Raw genomic sequence first — 17,359 nt, forward strand, 5'->3', positions numbered from 1 at the left:
GTAACAAATAAAATAAGTGGCTGAGTGTCGTGAAAGTGCTCAGGTGTTGATAGCTTTGGTACATCTGCCGTTGCTGGTCTTCGGGCTTCCTTATATATTGTGGTGCATCTCTTGTTTGCGTCGAATCGTAGTCTTCATGATGAAACCAGGTGTCCTTGTAGTTGTTGCAAATTCGGACCCGAATTTGATAATGTGCAATAACATCTTAAATGCATCATTAGTGCACTATAATTATTGATGCGCTTACTATCCCGACACATTTCATGGTCATAGTAGCATATGCAATATGCATCTCCCTCGACACGAGGCATGGTCATACTAACTTAGCCTTAATATCTCATAGATATCTTGTAGCCCATAACATATTTTAAAATAATCTGTCGTTGTATTTTAAAATATTTATAAATCTGTGGAATTTACCAAACAGCAAAAAAGATGCTTTCGATTTTTTCCAAGAGAAGGGTTTACTTCCAAAACACCGTGAATGCGAAAACGGTTAAAAAAAACTGTACATCGGAAAAAATGAAATTTTTTGGAAATGTAACGTCAAGACATGTCAGCATAAAACCAATATGCGTATGGGTAATTGGTTTGAAAATAGTCGTTTGTCTTTTTTAACAATACTCCGGCTCATATATTGTTGGAGTGCAGAATTAACCTCCGTTAATTTTTGTGAAAAACATTTGGAGATGAGTCATTGTATCATAGTTTGTTAATTGGAATAATTAAACGCGTGAGGTGTGCACAATAACAATAAGTCGAAATCAACAAATGCAAATCTAAGGACCAGGAAAAATTGTTGAAATCGACGAAAGTATGTTTTCAAAAAGAAAGAATAATGCTGGAAGGATATTACCACAACAGTGGATAATTGGCGGAATTTTTCGCGAAACAAAGGAGATATTTCTTATCCAAGTTCCTAATCGTACCAAGGAAACGCTTTCATTTGCGATAAAACAATATTATATAATAAAGGTAGGTACAACCATTTATTCTGACTGTTGGCGTAGATATGATACAGACGAACTAAGCAGAGCCGGATACACGCATAGTACAGTCAATCATAGTAATAACTTTGTTGACCCAGTTACTCCAACATATTGAACGTGTTTGGGGCTCCGCTAAATGGAGAAATAAAAAGCATAGGAGGACTAGACGCAATCATTTGGAGTCATATCTGGCGGAGTTTATCAAAGGCCTAACCTATCAAATCTGGCGGAGACAAAACATTGAAGGAGAACCATTCGATAACATAGGTAATGAAAAATATTTGCGAAAATTGGCCACCAAAAATAGAAATTTAGACTTATGCAACTATAACTGTGATAATTTATTTATATTTATTTAATATCGTAATTTGACGTTTTTTTGATAATTTTGATGACTTTTTGTATAATAAACGTTATACTAATATACTAAATTGTACTAAATACAAACGAAATAGATGTATTATAAAGTTATCTTACCAAAAAAAATTAACGAGGCCTTTCTTTGATTCGTTGAAACTTATAAATTATAATAAACAATAAACTATTTATTGTTGAAAATATTATAACATATTTATTTATCAATAATTTTCAATATTATAATTCAATGCAATTAATGAGTATGTTAAATGTTATTGGTACCATAATATCTTTTGGTGAAATACTGAAATTAATGTAAGACACTGAGACCTTATTGAATTTCGTTTTTTTTTTTTTTACCGAGTTTTTGGCGCAATCTTAAGTTTATATTATACACGTAACTATGGGATAACACCAGTGCTACGACTATATACTACTAAGACATTGTATTACTCCGAACAAAAATTTTTATTATCAACCATAACACTGCTCCGATATCAATTACTTCGAACATAAACTATAACGATATTATATTATATTACTCCGACATATTTGCATTTTACTGATAGAGATAACCGCATCATGTCTACATGATGATTGATAAGTTAAAACCATGATAAATATTAAATAATTAATAATTTTAATAATATACCTCATTTACATTCAGCCTATTTTCGTGGCAGTGAGCAGGGAAGTGGGCAGCATGAGCATGTAAACACGTCACTCACGCTGACCATGCTCCTCGCATTGCCGCTGCCCGACTCTCCAAGAGCGGTAAATTGAGCAATGTGAGCAGCAGGTTAATCAGCAGCGTATTAGCGTATTTAACCTGTTCATATTAGCAGGGCAATGTTAACACTCACTACCTACAACGCTGCCACTGAAGTATTTTGGGAATTAAATACGGCAGCGGCAATGGCTGAATGTAAATGGGGTATCTATGGCTTATATATTTAATATAAGTGTATAGACATTATTATAACATAGTATAGATTTTATTTAAATATAATCCACGCTCCACGGTGTAAAGTAGATCTTCTCAGTGTTCAGAACTTCCGAGTTTGTAAATGTATAACAGAAGCTCATGATAAAATAATATCATGCAGAAGCTTACTACACGGTGTCACAGCTAGTATGATATTAAAATTTATATTTGATGTCTTTTTTCATAAAAATTTAGAAAACATGTGATTTACTTTTAATATTATCTTAATTTATACCATGGATAAATTAGAAATTTGATATTTTAATATATTAAATATTTGTTTTGACTATTAGGCAATCTCAGTGCCTTTTTTTTTCTTCAATATGACAAGGTAATAATTATAATATTTTCTTAGGTACCTACACTCTTTGTAATCATTTAAAGCTCTTCCATCTTGTATTACTAAAAATAATTTGAAACAAACAATTGCTGCTGGACCCACAAAACTTTTAATATCTATCAGATATTCTTTGATCCCAATCACATCTTATAATTTGAAATTCATTAAGCTATTTGTTATTAATATAATTTGTTGACTGCAGTTTCTATAAAAATATTTTAGTAAATTTGTTTTGTGTAATTTAATATTATTCTTTTCACATTAATCTAAGACCACTCTGTCTGTGGTTGAAGAGTTGTAAACAATTTTATATCCATACATTCTATTCAGAGAATGATGGAATCCATAACACGTCATATTAATTGTGATTCGAATAAAAGCTATCTACATCTAAATTGGAAAACTGGCATTTTATTTTTTGAAGATATTTTAAATATTACCTCAAAAACAGGATGTTCTATGTTTTGAATTCAATTATATCAATTAAAGATATATTAAATATGACATTTTTAAGAAATATTGGTTTTGAAATACTAACTTGTTTTATTATTTTTGTATATAAATTACCATTTTTGCCATATTTTGACAAATAAGGAGCTTATAAATATAATATATAATTATATAACAACTGAATCATAAAAAATTTAGATAGTATTTATATCAACTTTAACTGTAAATTAATGATGCATTTTAACTTGGTTATATACTTATATGTACCTACTTCAAAACTTTTAAGTTATAACAGTAAAATGTATTTAAGGCGAGCTGATTCTACACCAACTGGTAATAGTCGTCTATGTAGTTGTCATTTCAAGGACAAACTAAAAGAAAATGGTCCATCAATATTTGCCTGGAATGAAAATGCTATAATGGATTTTAGGTCTCCAGAAAAAATTAAAAGGTATAGGGTAGCCTAAGATGACCAATTCTAGTACCTTAAATTGTAATCTATTGTTGGATATAAATAAATAAATAAAATAAAATCATCTACATTTATAAATTCATGTACGTGAATTTATTTATTTATCTATTCAAATCAGTGTTGTATCATCAATTTATGTTTAAGATTTTTCTTTTTGAACATGTAAAATGTTTGTGTTTATAGGAAAAGGAAGATTTTTTTGAGTGATGAAATGAATAATGACATTGATGATGGTAACTGTGATGGTAATGCAGATTTATCAAATACTCACCATAATAATGTAGTGACTGATGCTGAAATATATTTCTTGAATCAAAAAATTGAAAGTTTAGAATTAGAAAACCAGTCGTTAAAAATTCAGAAATTTGGCTATCATTCTATCTGTGAAAATGAGGATATTTTTACTTTTTACACTGATATTTCTAAAGAGATGTTTGATATTATTGTTGAATTATGTGGAGTTGAAGAATTTGAATACTATAATGGTTGAAAAGTGGAATGTTTTTCAATTAAAGATCAAATTTTAATAACTTTTCTTAAATTAAGATTAAATTTGGTTAACAAAGATATTGCATTTAGATTCAATACAAGTGAATTGACAGTTTCTAATATTATTCTAACATTTATAATTTTACTTCATGAAATATTATTTAAAAAATTAATGGAAACCGTGCCTCTCAAACCAAAAGCAGACTTTGTCTGCCAAATTGTTTTGTAAGCTTTCAAAATTGTAGGATGACTATGGACTGTACAAAAGTAGCCTGTGACATTCCTCATCAATTGCATCACCAAAGAGCTACTTTCAGTTCATACAAACATAAAAATACACTAAAAGGGCTTATTTGAATTGCACCTAATGGTGTTATTACATTTGTTAGCAATTTGTACCCAGGGTCAACTTCAGATAAGAAAATTGTGAATCATTGTGGATTTTTAAGTTTACTTGAGCCGGGTGATCTTATATTGGCGGACAAAGGATTTCTTATATCAGACGTTTTACCTGATGGGGTTTCTTTAAACATTCCCCCTTTTCTTACTTTTTCATAATTCACACCTAGTGAAGTTTAAAAAACTAAAAGTATTGCTCGTGCTAGGATTCACGTTGAAAGAGCTATTAGTCGATTAAAGGGATTTTAAATTTTAAGTCACATTCCAAAATCATTGTTTAAAAAGTCGTCCTTAGTGTTTCAACTTTGTGCATCCTTGGTTAATTTTCAAAATCCACTTATTAAAGAAGTAGAAAATTTATTCACTGTATCACCAACAGAAGACTATGATGTTTAAATATAATTTATAATTCATATTTATAAATTCGAATACTCAAAATATTTTTTTCTTAAAATGTACCTACTTATAATTAAATAAATTTATTAATAATATTTTTTAATAATTTTGAAGTAAATTAATGTATTTTTTAATAAATATCTGTCAAGTTTTGCTAGTGTAATATGTGGTATAATATTTAATTAAATTAATGAAATTAATAATATTTTTATTATTTTAACAACCAAGGTACATACTGTTTTTGATAAAAATCTAATAAAATATCAATATTGTTCTTTCAGTCATCATTTGCTTCAATTTGGATAGCAACCATACTTTTAGTTGTCCATACAACAAGAATACAACCAATAGATTTAGTCATAAATATTTGGCTGAAATATTCATGATCAGTATTTAATATGTATGTATGACTTGAATTTGTCATTGGAATTTAATTTTAAAATATAATCTGTGTGCTCTATTAAGCATTGTTCTAAAACCTGATTATGGGATTTATAAGGACATTTTATTTCAATGCAGTATGGTTTGCCATTTATTACAGCCAATCCATCGGGACTAGCTTCTATGAGACCTGATGAATGAAGTCATATACCTGTGGGCTGAACATGAATATTCAATTTTTCCTTAAATTCTTTTATAGCTACCTTCTCATGATGTTTGCCCCACAGTACAGACCTATGAAATTCTAAGTTATAACTTCCTATTAGAGTTTTAAAAAGAGATGGCAGATACCTATTTCTTTTAACACTCTTTAATACCTTTGAAAAATTACTAGCAGTGATCCTGTACTGTCTGTAAAAAGACCACTTGATATTGTCCGACTGTCCTTCCGTTTAAACAGCTATTTCTTCAATTTGTTTGAAATAAATGTTGAAATAGTGATTCAAAAACTGTTTTTTATCTAAGGTTTTTCTAAATTCTTCAGAAAAAAGAACAGATTCAAAAGGTGGCAAACTCAAAACATTTTGAAGAGAATTACTTGGTTCTGGAGTAACTAACCAAGTAAATCCTACTACATGATTACTGGACTTAAGTTTTTCAAAACACATCTGCTTGATATCACAGTTAATTTTCTTAATAACGAAATTACTATGTCAGGATTAAGTTCATCTATTGTACAAATCCTATCATCGTCATTAAATTTTTGTTTGCACCAGGCACATTCTTTATCGGTTACAGATATATTTTTATGAGCATGTAACAATAAGGCTGTCATGTGATTGCATTTAGTTTGTCCAACAGCACAAGTACACTTAGCAAAGTCTATAATGTCATTATTAAGGTGGATCTAAAAATTTAAAAATACTTTGAATCAATCTACATTTAAAAGAATTTTTACATTATTATTTTAAATTACCTCATTCTGATTAATTTTTTTTTCATGCTAGAATGAATACTACCTGTTAAAACGCCTAGAACAAAATTACAAGTATGAACATTACCACTCTCAAAATGATTCTCCCCTTTAGCCAAAAGTTTCGGATCGTTAATAAATTCAACGTTTACACTTTGTGAGTACGCAAAGTTAGCGCGGCTGTACAAAGAGTGGTGGGAGCATTTTGAACAAAGGTAACAGAACAGAGTGCTGCGCGTTTGACTATGTTTGTGAGCGGGCGCGCGAGTGGCGATAAATTAATGTTATGCCATTAATTTTGAAAAAATTTCGATTTTTAGATATTTTCCTTTAGTTACACTGTAAGACCTACCTTTGTGCCAAATTTCACGTTTCTACCTATTCGGGAAGTGTCTTATAATTTCGATGACCAGTCAGTCAGTAACAAAATTGCAAATTTTGAAATCCTCCCATTATTAAATGACTCAATATTAAGGGCTAATTTTCTTAGAGCGTCTTAAGCTACCTACTATAGATTAATCTGTGTTTTAAATTTCAAAAGTTTATCTTAAGAGGAAACAGAGATACATAGGTTACAAAAACCGGGCGAATTGGTTCGTGTAAAGATACACTGGCATTGCTGAAATTTGGCAGGCGCACTGCCGTGCGCTCAGATTATTATTATTAATTTATAATTCTTTTATTTGTTTTATGTTTATATTACTGTCATTACAATTTACAGTTAACTAAATAGATTTAAGTTTACTAATGTAATATATTAATATGTTATTGGGTTCACACCGTTTAAATTAAAATAAATAAATTAATTAATTAATAACACTAATATTATCAAATATGGTAATATCAATTGATATTACAGTTTATCAATGATAATAACATAATATTAATAATATCGGAGTAGTTTGATCTACCTTCGTAGTTGTATATAATCGGATAACTTGTATTCGTTGCATTTTACATTCGGAGTAATATGTTCGGAGCATTATATTATCGTGGCAGTGAACTATCGTGGCAGTAGTAGCAACCCCGTAACAACTATATAGAACCATAGATAATAAAATATTATCTATGTATAGAACATACAGCTGTTTGGTTCCGGCCTGCCGGGAACTACATGAACAAGAATTTCGAAACGTGAATATGAGATAACGGTGAGTCCGGCACAATTTCGTAGCTAACTTCTTGCTAGTAAATATTCTAAGAATGACGTGGTTACGCGGTGTTCAATTTTTATTTTAAATAAATTTTCCTGTACCTACGTTCTGTGCGTTTCTGTACAGAATTATTTTTCAAATTTGAAATTATATTATCTTATATTTTAAGTTACCTTACTTACAGCCACGATGTTTGACGGATTCCTAGATGATTTGAAACGCATGAATAAACGACAAGTAATGGAAACAAATTATGTTGTATTATTTTAACAATACAACATAGTTTTTTTTAATTTTTCGACATTTGGTATTAATATTATGTTTTAATATTTCAATATGATTTTAGTTTCTCTATCAAGTATTAAGTTTTGGAATGATCGTTTCATCAGCATTAATGATATGGAAAGGTTTAATGGTTTTTACTGGTAGTGAGAGTCCGATTGTTGTTGTTTTAAGGTATAATAGTATATTCAAATATTTAAGTTTTTGTTTACATTTTATTTAAATAAAAATAATTATTTTATTAAGTTTTTAAATATTATTAGTTATTTTTCATTAGCATGAATTTAAAAATCTTATATTTAAATGTGATAAACATTTTACAGTGGTAGTATGGAACCAGCTTTTCATCGAGGTGATCTATTATTCTTAACAAACTATGAAGAAGAACCAGTTAGAGTTGGTGAAATAGTCGTTTTTAAAATTGAAGGACGTGATATTCCTATTGTGCATAGAGTTTTAAAACTACACGAGAAGTCAGTTTGATTTGAATATTTTAAATTATTTAAAACAATTTAGCTTTATTAATATTTTTTTTTCTAGAAATAATGGAACAATTAAATTTTTAACCAAAGGTGACAATAATAGTGTGGATGATAGAGGATTGTATGCACCTGGTCAACAGTGGCTAGAAAAATCAGATATGGTAGGCAGAGCCAGAGGATTTTTACCATATGTTGGAATGGTTACAATTTTAATGAATGAATATCCTAAAGTCAAAGTATGTATGGGGTTTTATTTTATTAAAATGAAATGCAAATTTAGTAGTTTTTAATATATCCAGTAATATTATTAAAAAAAAAACCCGAAAAGTTCTCTTATGTATAATAGGTTTTGACTATACCTTGTTATTGAATAGATTTGCTTAATGGGGATTTGTTGAATTTGAATTTATTAATAAATCATTTAAAAAACAATTTTGAACTGGTTATTTTATACTTAATTATTATTAGTAGGAATAGTAAGATATCATTTGATACATATAGGCAAAAATACAAAATATTTTACTTGAACTAAAAAAATTGAAAATACACAAATCTGTAGAAGTCAAAACCCCCATACCCTCCATATTTCATAAAATAATGTTTAATATAGTTCATACCTACACACAATTTTTAATTATTCATGATTTTACAATTATATATTTCTAAATAAAACTAATTTTCAACTTATACACTGCAGTTTATATTTAGTATTAAAAAACTCTTAATGTTTGTTCACAACTTTTTTTTATTAAATATGCTTCTTTCAATATAAATTATTGATAAGTTTATGAAACGATCTCGCTTCATTGAAGTATATACAACATTTTTTGTTCTATGCATGACTTTAAATGATCTCTTATGACACAGAACTTCCTAGTATTGTGAATTTTAGTTGTATAAGTTAAAACAAATTTGAAAAAACATTACAGTTCATGACTTATTAAAGGTCATCAATATTTACTTCATTTTTTTATTTAATCTTAATAAACAGTTTTTTTGCTATTTCAATAAAAATGATAATATTGTGTTTGCTTTTAGGTTGTAGCTACGTAATTTTGATCAACTAAATTAAATCACAATTATCTGTAATATACCTATCATCTACTTTATAATATCGCACCAGCCATAATCCTCTGTTTATAATTTTGATATAAAAATCTTATACATGTTCATATAGTTAATAATTATATTGAAAATTATAAGCAATAATAAATAAATAAAAATCCAGAATAGTTTCTAACTCTAAACAAAAACAAAAAAAATGTTGTTTTTATTAATTCATTTATTTTTTTGTTTTTTTTTTGTGGGGGGCTAAGCTCATATACGTCCCCATAAATGTCTACACAAAAAATTTGTTTTAATTAATTTTAAATATTTTAAGAATATTTTTAGAACAACTTATGAAGAACATACAATTTAATTATCAAGCTTTAGCCAATAAAACTTATCATCTTATGAATTTTTAAGTATTAAATAATTTGTTATTTTGTGATTTTTTCAAAAAAAGAATCAATACTTTCTAAAAAAAAAATGCTAATAGAAATAATAACTTTGTTAAAAATGGAGTGTAAATATACCAGGTTTTCCGTTATTTTATAATCATAACATTTTTAAATTGGTATGATTAATATTGAATTTTATTGATAGTAAAATTAAACAACTAAATATCCTTATAGATAGTGGTTTAATACTTCTTATTCAATTTATCACTATGTTTACATGTTTAAAGCCAATTAAAATATCTGCATATTTTAAAGAATTAATAGAAGCATATTATCTATTTATTATTATGTAAATTGTATGTCACCTAATTAAGTTTATTTTTTTTCAGTTTGCTGTTCTAGCATGTCTTGGGCTATATGTACTTGTTCATCGTGAATAAATCCTCTATCAATTTAAGCTGAACCAAAGACAATTTGGAATTCTTTTACTTGTTAATTTAAAGTTCATGTGATGTGTGTTGATTGTTTGGCTGCTGAGTATTTATTATTTTTAAATACTTTTTGTTATTCAATTATTAAAAGCAGATTATGACATTTTTTCGATTTAGGCAAATTTAAAAACAATTTCTTAACATATAAGTTTCAAATATTGTATTATTTAAATTACATATAATTCTCAAAAAATAAGATTAAAACGATTTATTGTTGTATATAATTATTATAAATTACAATTATTAAGAAACATATATAATTATTTTCAATTATAAACTACTATGTTAATTTGTATAATTTTACTATATAGTTAATTATTATTATTAAAATTAATAAATTATAATTATCATAAACATTTAAAAAAAGTTTTCTAGTCGTTCAAAATAGGTAAGAGAAAACTCATAAAAAAAAAAAAATATGTATATAATAATAAGTACTATAAATATTTTTATTTATTTAACTTTTGATTTTCTTTTTCTGTACATTATTTTTTTCAAAAAAATTATAGTCATTTAGTCATGTTTTAAAATCATAATAGTTCAAATCTAAAAAATCAATTTTATCAGTAACAAGGTTGTATACTTTCATCTAAATATTTTTTCTCTCTCATACTTTATATTTTCATTAATAAATCATAATTTTATTATTTTATAATTTATTTCTATTATGAAAATTGTTTTTATTTCATTTGTTTTTGATTAGTATTTTACTATTGCTTGAATAACGTTTTAATTGAATATTATTATTAAATACCTATTTAAGTGAATGATAACTAATCAAATGATTATTCTGTGTTAACTACAAGCTGATTATTGAACACTGCAAAATCTTAAGAATATCTAGAGAGCCGCATTTTTCCTATATAGTGGAAACAAAGTTAGTTTTCATTCAATAAATAGCAAAGAAAATTAGTGCTACAATATTTTTTACTAGCTCATTTAAATATAAATTAATCATTGGCAGCATTAAATTCTAAAATGTTTCATTTTTTTGTTTTTTATTAACTTTATCATTTCACCATTAGGATTTTAATGATTAATTTTCATTGCTAGATTATTATACATAATTCACTCATTACAAATTTTGCAGTTTTCCAATTATTGTACTACACAATTTAAACAGGTTTTACCTAGGTTTATTGTTATTAATCATTTCTATACTTATAGTTTTTTCGTATGAATTGAAATATTAAGCATCATAAACCTTGAATAATGTATAAAACAAATTTTTTTTTTTTTAATTTAACTATTAACCGTCTCCCGTATGTTTACATTAGTTGTTGATTTTTTTATCGATGATAACATTTGGTAGTCATAGAAAGGTCTGTGTTTAATTTCCTTTTTTTTTCTTTTATACTATATTAAATTTAACTTAAATGTGATATTTGTAAACTAAAAATGTCTTGTAATCAAGATGAATGGGAATATATACCTGTAGAAACAGCTGATGAAATTATGTTGTGCGGAGATGTGGTTGAGAGTAAAAGTCTTAAAAATTGGAATAGATGGCTTAAAATAAGAAAACAACAGCATAAACACCTTGGTTTAATGGTAAATAGTTTACTGTAGTATGTATGCATTTTAAAAATATATTCCTTAGGTATGTCGTAGTTCTACATCGTTGTTAATGAATAAGTCCGATAAATTCAGATCAAAAGTTGAATGTAAATGGTTGGTTGATGTAGCATTCAAGTTAAAAGTAAACAATGAATATTGTACTGATTTTCCTTATTCTGTAGCTAAAGAAATAAAAAACTTTACTAGTATATACATACCAGATGTAATACGTTTTGAGAAAGGATTATTAGGCATTAGAAACGATGCTCGTTTTGATTTGCAAACACCTAATAAAGAGATACTTTATAATGAATTAAATACTTTAAAGAGTTTAATACCTTTTAAAAATCCTGAAAAATTAGCTATTATTGGGGAAAATATTCTTAAGAAATCTATGGAACACAAATTGTATTATAAAGGTACTATTCCATCAGTTTGTGTAGAGTCTACAGATGCTACAGATGAAAAAAGCAATTGTAATATTGCACTGATTTATGTTAAAGTAAACGATTTTATAATAAAATCAATTGATGACAGCACTATATGTATGACAACTAAGTTAAAAACAAAATCAAAACCAATTAATATCGTAAAAATAAATGAAGATTCTTGGGATGAGATAATAATAGAAAACTGTAGTCAAATAAGTATCTGCTACAAATGGATAAAAGAAGAATACGTTGCTACAAAATATGATTACATTTTAAAAGAAAAACCAAAAAAATGTTTTTTTTTTGACACCAGGACAAATATTTTGGGTCCGGGTCAAATTAAACACTTGACAGTTTTATTCAGACCTACACAAACTGGGCCTCATACAGAATTGTGGTTTTTACAATTAAATATTTTGGAAAAATTAGATCATATAGCAAGGATCAATGTACCTCTACAAGGATGTGCTATTTCCAATGCTGACAAAATTTCATCTATAATAAAAGTAAGTAGGTAGGTAGTAGGTACCTATATGGACTATGTTATAAATGTTATAATCAGTGTAAGCCCTAGGGGAGTAGGGCTCTGCGGGAACATCTGAATTAAGTACATATGATATTATTATTCGTTAAATTGTTACAAGTTACATTTATGTTGTATAAAGTTTGTATATTATCAATTTATTGATCCATAATTGTTGGAGCTGTAAAATTGGTATTTCAAGTTTTTGGAGCTCCGCGAAAAAAAAAGCTTGAGAATCACTGATGTAATATAATATATCCATTTAGGTACCTATACATATAATACAGAAAGGTATTGTACACATCATACAAGTTAATAGGACGCCACACCCACATGTGTCGTCTCCGTCATCCAAATATACGACAACAAAGCACATTTTCGTTCAGCGGAATCAATTTCAGTGGCGTAATTTGGTCATGTGTGTGTGTGTGTGGGAGGGAGATGATAAAGTATTTTTATAATTTACCTATTTTTCGATCCTCGATACAATTATAATTGACTACTCGACGATTTATTTTTGTACCTTTACCATAATATAAATAGCAGACGCCAGGCACAATGCAATATAATATTATGTAGGTACCTACTATACAGCTGGTATGTTTGTGCAACACTGCAATAGTGATACCTACCTATGTATCTGCGTTTACTACGAAATATTTATGTACAACTAGCATAGAGGATACTGGTTTTTTGTATTATTTTTATAAAATATAGACTATGTATAAATATAATAATATTTATAATTAAATCAGTACATAAACGTAGTTAACCAGTTTTTTTTTTTTAATAGGAGGGAACACGACACTCAAATTCGCCACTGATCAATTCTATTATGCTGTTAGTATTATTGCCATTTAAAAATATATAAATAAAAGTCAGCGAGATGCCCCAGATTATAATATTACGTATCACCTTTAAGTTTAATAATAGATAAATTGACTAATATTAATGACAAGGTAGATTAATCCACCTTATTTAAAACTAATGGCGTAAAAATGATTCCGCTGAACGAAAATTTGCATGTTGTATGTAAGAGTGTAAGATTTATCATGTATCATATTTTAACTTTTTTTGAAATTTAAAATACTGTTCTTATAAATATTATTTAAATTATAATAGGTACCTATAAATATACCATATATATATATAGTATTGTGCATAGACCTTTAGACTAAGTAGGTAATCTAGTTATTAATTTATAGGTTTATGTTCAAAACAATTTTTCAGATGTAACTAAGAGTATTTTTTTAAAAAATTTTATGAAATCAGTTCCTTTACACAGTGGCGTAATTTCAATGAAAAAACTGTGGGTGCTGATGTCCCTCTATTTTTTTTCATAACAATATCTCATTCTCATAGTTATATGTGGATATACCTGTTATTATTAAAATTAAAATGAACATGAAACAATTTGGAAATGCTAAGCACACTCGAGAGCGCCTTTCTCCAAATTTTGCCTAAATGGCTGTTGGCTACTAATGGGTACATGAAAAATCCTAAAAATTAGTTTAAAGTTAATTTTAATTCACAAGATAGCTATAGTTACAAAAATTCTTATTTTCGTGGTAAAAACTCTAAAAGTACAAATAAAATGAGTAAATAATAATATGATACAATAAAATACATCAATAATTTATTATTATCTAACCAAAAATTAAAAATTAGTTTTTGAAACTTTTTAGCTGCAAAATACTATATTATCTGAAAAAATTAATAGATTAAGTGCTAAATCAATCAGCAAAGATCATCAGAATGTATTTTTGGAAGACAAGTCTTCTTTTATTGAAAAATATCATTACCACGAGGAAAAGATGAAATATCTTTATCATGTATTACAAGCAGAAAATCTTAAAAGTATTGAAGAACTTCTAAACCAGTGTATGCGACTAAAAGAATCACTTAAAGAAAAATACTTAGATTTAATTAGTCAAACGGCTGTCACATTGTTAAAAAAAGAAATTATTTTTGAACATAGTCAGATGGATCAACATGAATTAAACGCACATAAAATTATGTATGTAACAATGGATTGTATTGATTTAATAATGAATACTTACGAATCTGATCACGATGAAGTCTGTCAAGAACTGTATGAAAACACCGGTGAAAATCAACCAAAATTAATAAACAATTCAGGTATAGGTAGACTTAATATCTTATTAAATTAAAAATATTATATTAAATTATGACTTTTTTTTGTAGTGAAATTAGATTTAGATTCTAAACGACACGATGCGAATGCATTCATTTTACAATGATGTGTATTTTTTTCGTTTAGAGCAGTAAGAATTTAAAAAAATTTATTTTGGAGGAAATTTCTGATAAAAATTGAATCTAGTTAGTGTTTTGGGGAGTCAATACTCAAAAGTAAAAATTTCTAATACTTTTCATTTTTTTAAATAACTATCTTCATAATAGGTATTTGACATATTATTTTTTATGGTCTATAAGATTATTTTACACTCTACAACAACATACCAAAACCTCCAAATACATCTTGATAATATTTCAAAATGGTTTACCAAATGGAGAATCAAAATCAAAATCAATTCAAATAAATCCTTTTACTTTAAGAAAAGGTGTCCTACCTGCGATATATTTTCAAAATAATCAAATCCCAACTACAACTCGAACAAAATTCTTAGATCTACTTTTAGATCAGCGTTTAACCGCGGTCCCCACACTTAAAAACTAAAATAAAGGTTTTTAATACTAAGCCTAATCTATTATTACCTATATTAAAATAATCGAGTAAAAAAAATGTCGAATATTATATTATAAATAATTTAAAAATGATAATCTAAATATTTGGTGAAAAATTTAAGTTTTTACAATTATTCGTTTTTAAATTATGAAAAAATGAATAAATTAAAATTTTTGAAAAAGTTTTGTGTAAAAATGTAGGATTTTCCTTAATGTCCCTGTTTCGATTATTAAAAAAAAAAATACTAGACATTTTTTACTTTTGACCTCCCTTGACCTTTCCCTTAAAGTGCCAAAAAGATTCAATTTGCTTCTTATTAGAAACCATTCCCAAAGTTAAAAATCGAACCATTTTTACTGCTCCAAAAGGCGATGACAAACACAGAATCTAAAAAATAATTAGTTAAATAAATATATCTATAAAAAAATATATCTAGATAATAATATAATAATATAATAAAATATACAGTAGGAGGTACCTATGTAAACATTGTAAACTAATTGGAAATTCAATAGTTGCAATTCAAAATATAATCCATATATTGTAGTACAATTGTATAATGTAATATAGACTAAGAGTCTTTTTTACAATGGTATAAAATAAAAAAAGTTAAAAACTACTTAAATTTATTTTACTTTTTCAAAAAAAAATTTTTTTTTAATCCTTAAATAATAAATACAAATTTTGTAGATTTATTTATTTGTAATATAAAGAAAAAATCAATTTTGAAATCAGTTAAATTTTGAATGAATGAAAGAATCTTCTTCCTAAAAATATACAACATAATATGCATATAATATTTTTGTAAAATTATATAGTTTTCACTGTTTTCAGACTTTGATAATTAATTGTCTCCCAAGTAGATCTAAAAGTGCTTCAAATGAGTATAGTACAATAATATTGTTTTTTTTCCATATTACAAATAAATCTACAAATTGGATATTATTGAATTAAAAAAAAAAAATTTAAGTGGTTTTTGACTTTTTTTTAATTTTAGATCATTGTTAAATGTAGACTATTAGACTATTAAAATACTATACATATTATCTATCATATTATTTACATTGAAAAAAATTGCACTATAAATTACAATATCTGTACATTATATTTTATATTTCGAATTACAGATACCTACTGACTTTTCAATTAATTAACATACTTATATACTGTATATAATATAATAACTAATAAGACAATAGCATGCTAGTAAATAGTAATAACCACAGACTTTATAGTCATGATAACTATCACTACAATAAGTTTAACTTTTTCTTATAATAACAATAACATTACACGTTTGGCAATTTTATATTTACCTATTTAAAAATGTCTACGATTGTTTAACTAATTTTCATTAATTAATTCCATTATCATGTAATAATAAAAAAACAGTATCACCAATAGAATTTTAATGTTTCTAGATATGTAGGTAGCTAAGTAAAACTGGTAAATATTTCAGATAATGAAATATCCGCTGTTGATATCACTACAAAACAAACAACTAATAATGCTACAATAACCGAAGAATGGTTTGAAATGATCAAACCCATGATCAAGAAACGGTTAGAATGGGCTGTAGAAAGAATATCAGACTATGATATCCTGTGGACAGAATGTAAACATGATGAAAATGCTAATGGAAGTAATGAGAATATAAAAGATGAAAATACAACAAAGATATTAGGGATAGAATCTTATGAGCATAACGAATGTGGTCTTTCACTTGTGAGACAATTTTTCATAAATAAATACTTATGATTTGAGTTATCTAGTAATATATTATTATATAGGAAGTTACATAATTATAAATCATAGGGCATGGAATATATATTCATAGTATGGATACACTTATACCTGCAATAGCCAATATGCTTACTTTTTTTATTGGTTTTCACGATGCTATGTGGCCCATATAGGTCGTTCTTCCCTTTGTATCCATATCATTTATTTTGAATAATAGATTATTAGATAGGTACCTACCAATAATTATTATTGTTTTAAATTACTAATTTTTACCAGCACCTAATAAAATACAAAGAAGGCTTTTGAGTACCTATTT

At 26.7% G+C, this 17,359-nt stretch overlaps 2 protein-coding genes across 2 annotated transcripts; both read left to right on the forward strand.

The window, feature by feature from the left end:
* The first annotated feature begins 7,419 nt into the window (after nt 1-7,419).
* Nucleotides 7,420-10,741, forward strand: LOC114121760 (signal peptidase complex catalytic subunit SEC11A). The gene is made up of 5 exons (XM_027984212.2): nt 7,420-7,622; nt 7,732-7,841; nt 7,991-8,140; nt 8,208-8,385; nt 9,981-10,741. Exons 1-5 carry the CDS (start codon nt 7,575-7,577, stop codon nt 10,029-10,031), a joined length of 537 nt encoding a protein of 178 aa, XP_027840013.1. The 5' UTR covers nt 7,420-7,574; the 3' UTR covers nt 10,032-10,741.
* A 553-nt stretch (nt 10,742-11,294) lies between these two features.
* On the forward strand, nt 11,295-17,058 carry LOC114121771 (uncharacterized). The gene is made up of 4 exons (XM_027984231.2): nt 11,295-11,633; nt 11,683-12,576; nt 14,279-14,732; nt 16,760-17,058. Exons 1-4 carry the CDS (start codon nt 11,481-11,483, stop codon nt 17,056-17,058), a joined length of 1,800 nt encoding a protein of 599 aa, XP_027840032.2. The 5' UTR covers nt 11,295-11,480.
* Nucleotides 17,059-17,359: the final 301 nt, after the last annotated feature.

This window comes from Aphis gossypii, chromosome 2 (genome assembly GCF_020184175.1).
Source record: "Aphis gossypii isolate Hap1 chromosome 2, ASM2018417v2, whole genome shotgun sequence".
In the NCBI taxonomy this organism is placed as follows: domain Eukaryota; kingdom Metazoa; phylum Arthropoda; class Insecta; order Hemiptera; family Aphididae; genus Aphis; species Aphis gossypii.

Excerpts from the sequence above, each read along its gene's own strand:
- LOC114121760 (XM_027984212.2), top strand. The coding sequence starts at position 7,575 with ATGTTTGACGGATTCCTAGATGATTTGAAACGCATGAATAAACGACAA. Across the intron at positions 7,842-7,990 it reads CCGATTGTTGTTGTTTTAAG|TGGTAGTATGGAACCAGCTT; the intron begins GTATAATAGTAT and ends AACATTTTACAG. Across the intron at positions 8,386-9,980 it reads ATGAATATCCTAAAGTCAAA|TTTGCTGTTCTAGCATGTCT; the intron begins GTATGTATGGGG and ends ATTTTTTTTCAG.
- LOC114121771 (XM_027984231.2), top strand. The coding sequence starts at position 11,481 with ATGTCTTGTAATCAAGATGAATGGGAATATATACCTGTAGAAACAGCT. Across the intron at positions 11,634-11,682 it reads ATAAACACCTTGGTTTAATG|GTATGTCGTAGTTCTACATC; the intron begins GTAAATAGTTTA and ends TATATTCCTTAG. Across the intron at positions 14,733-16,759 it reads AAAATTAATAAACAATTCAG|ATAATGAAATATCCGCTGTT; the intron begins GTATAGGTAGAC and ends TAAATATTTCAG.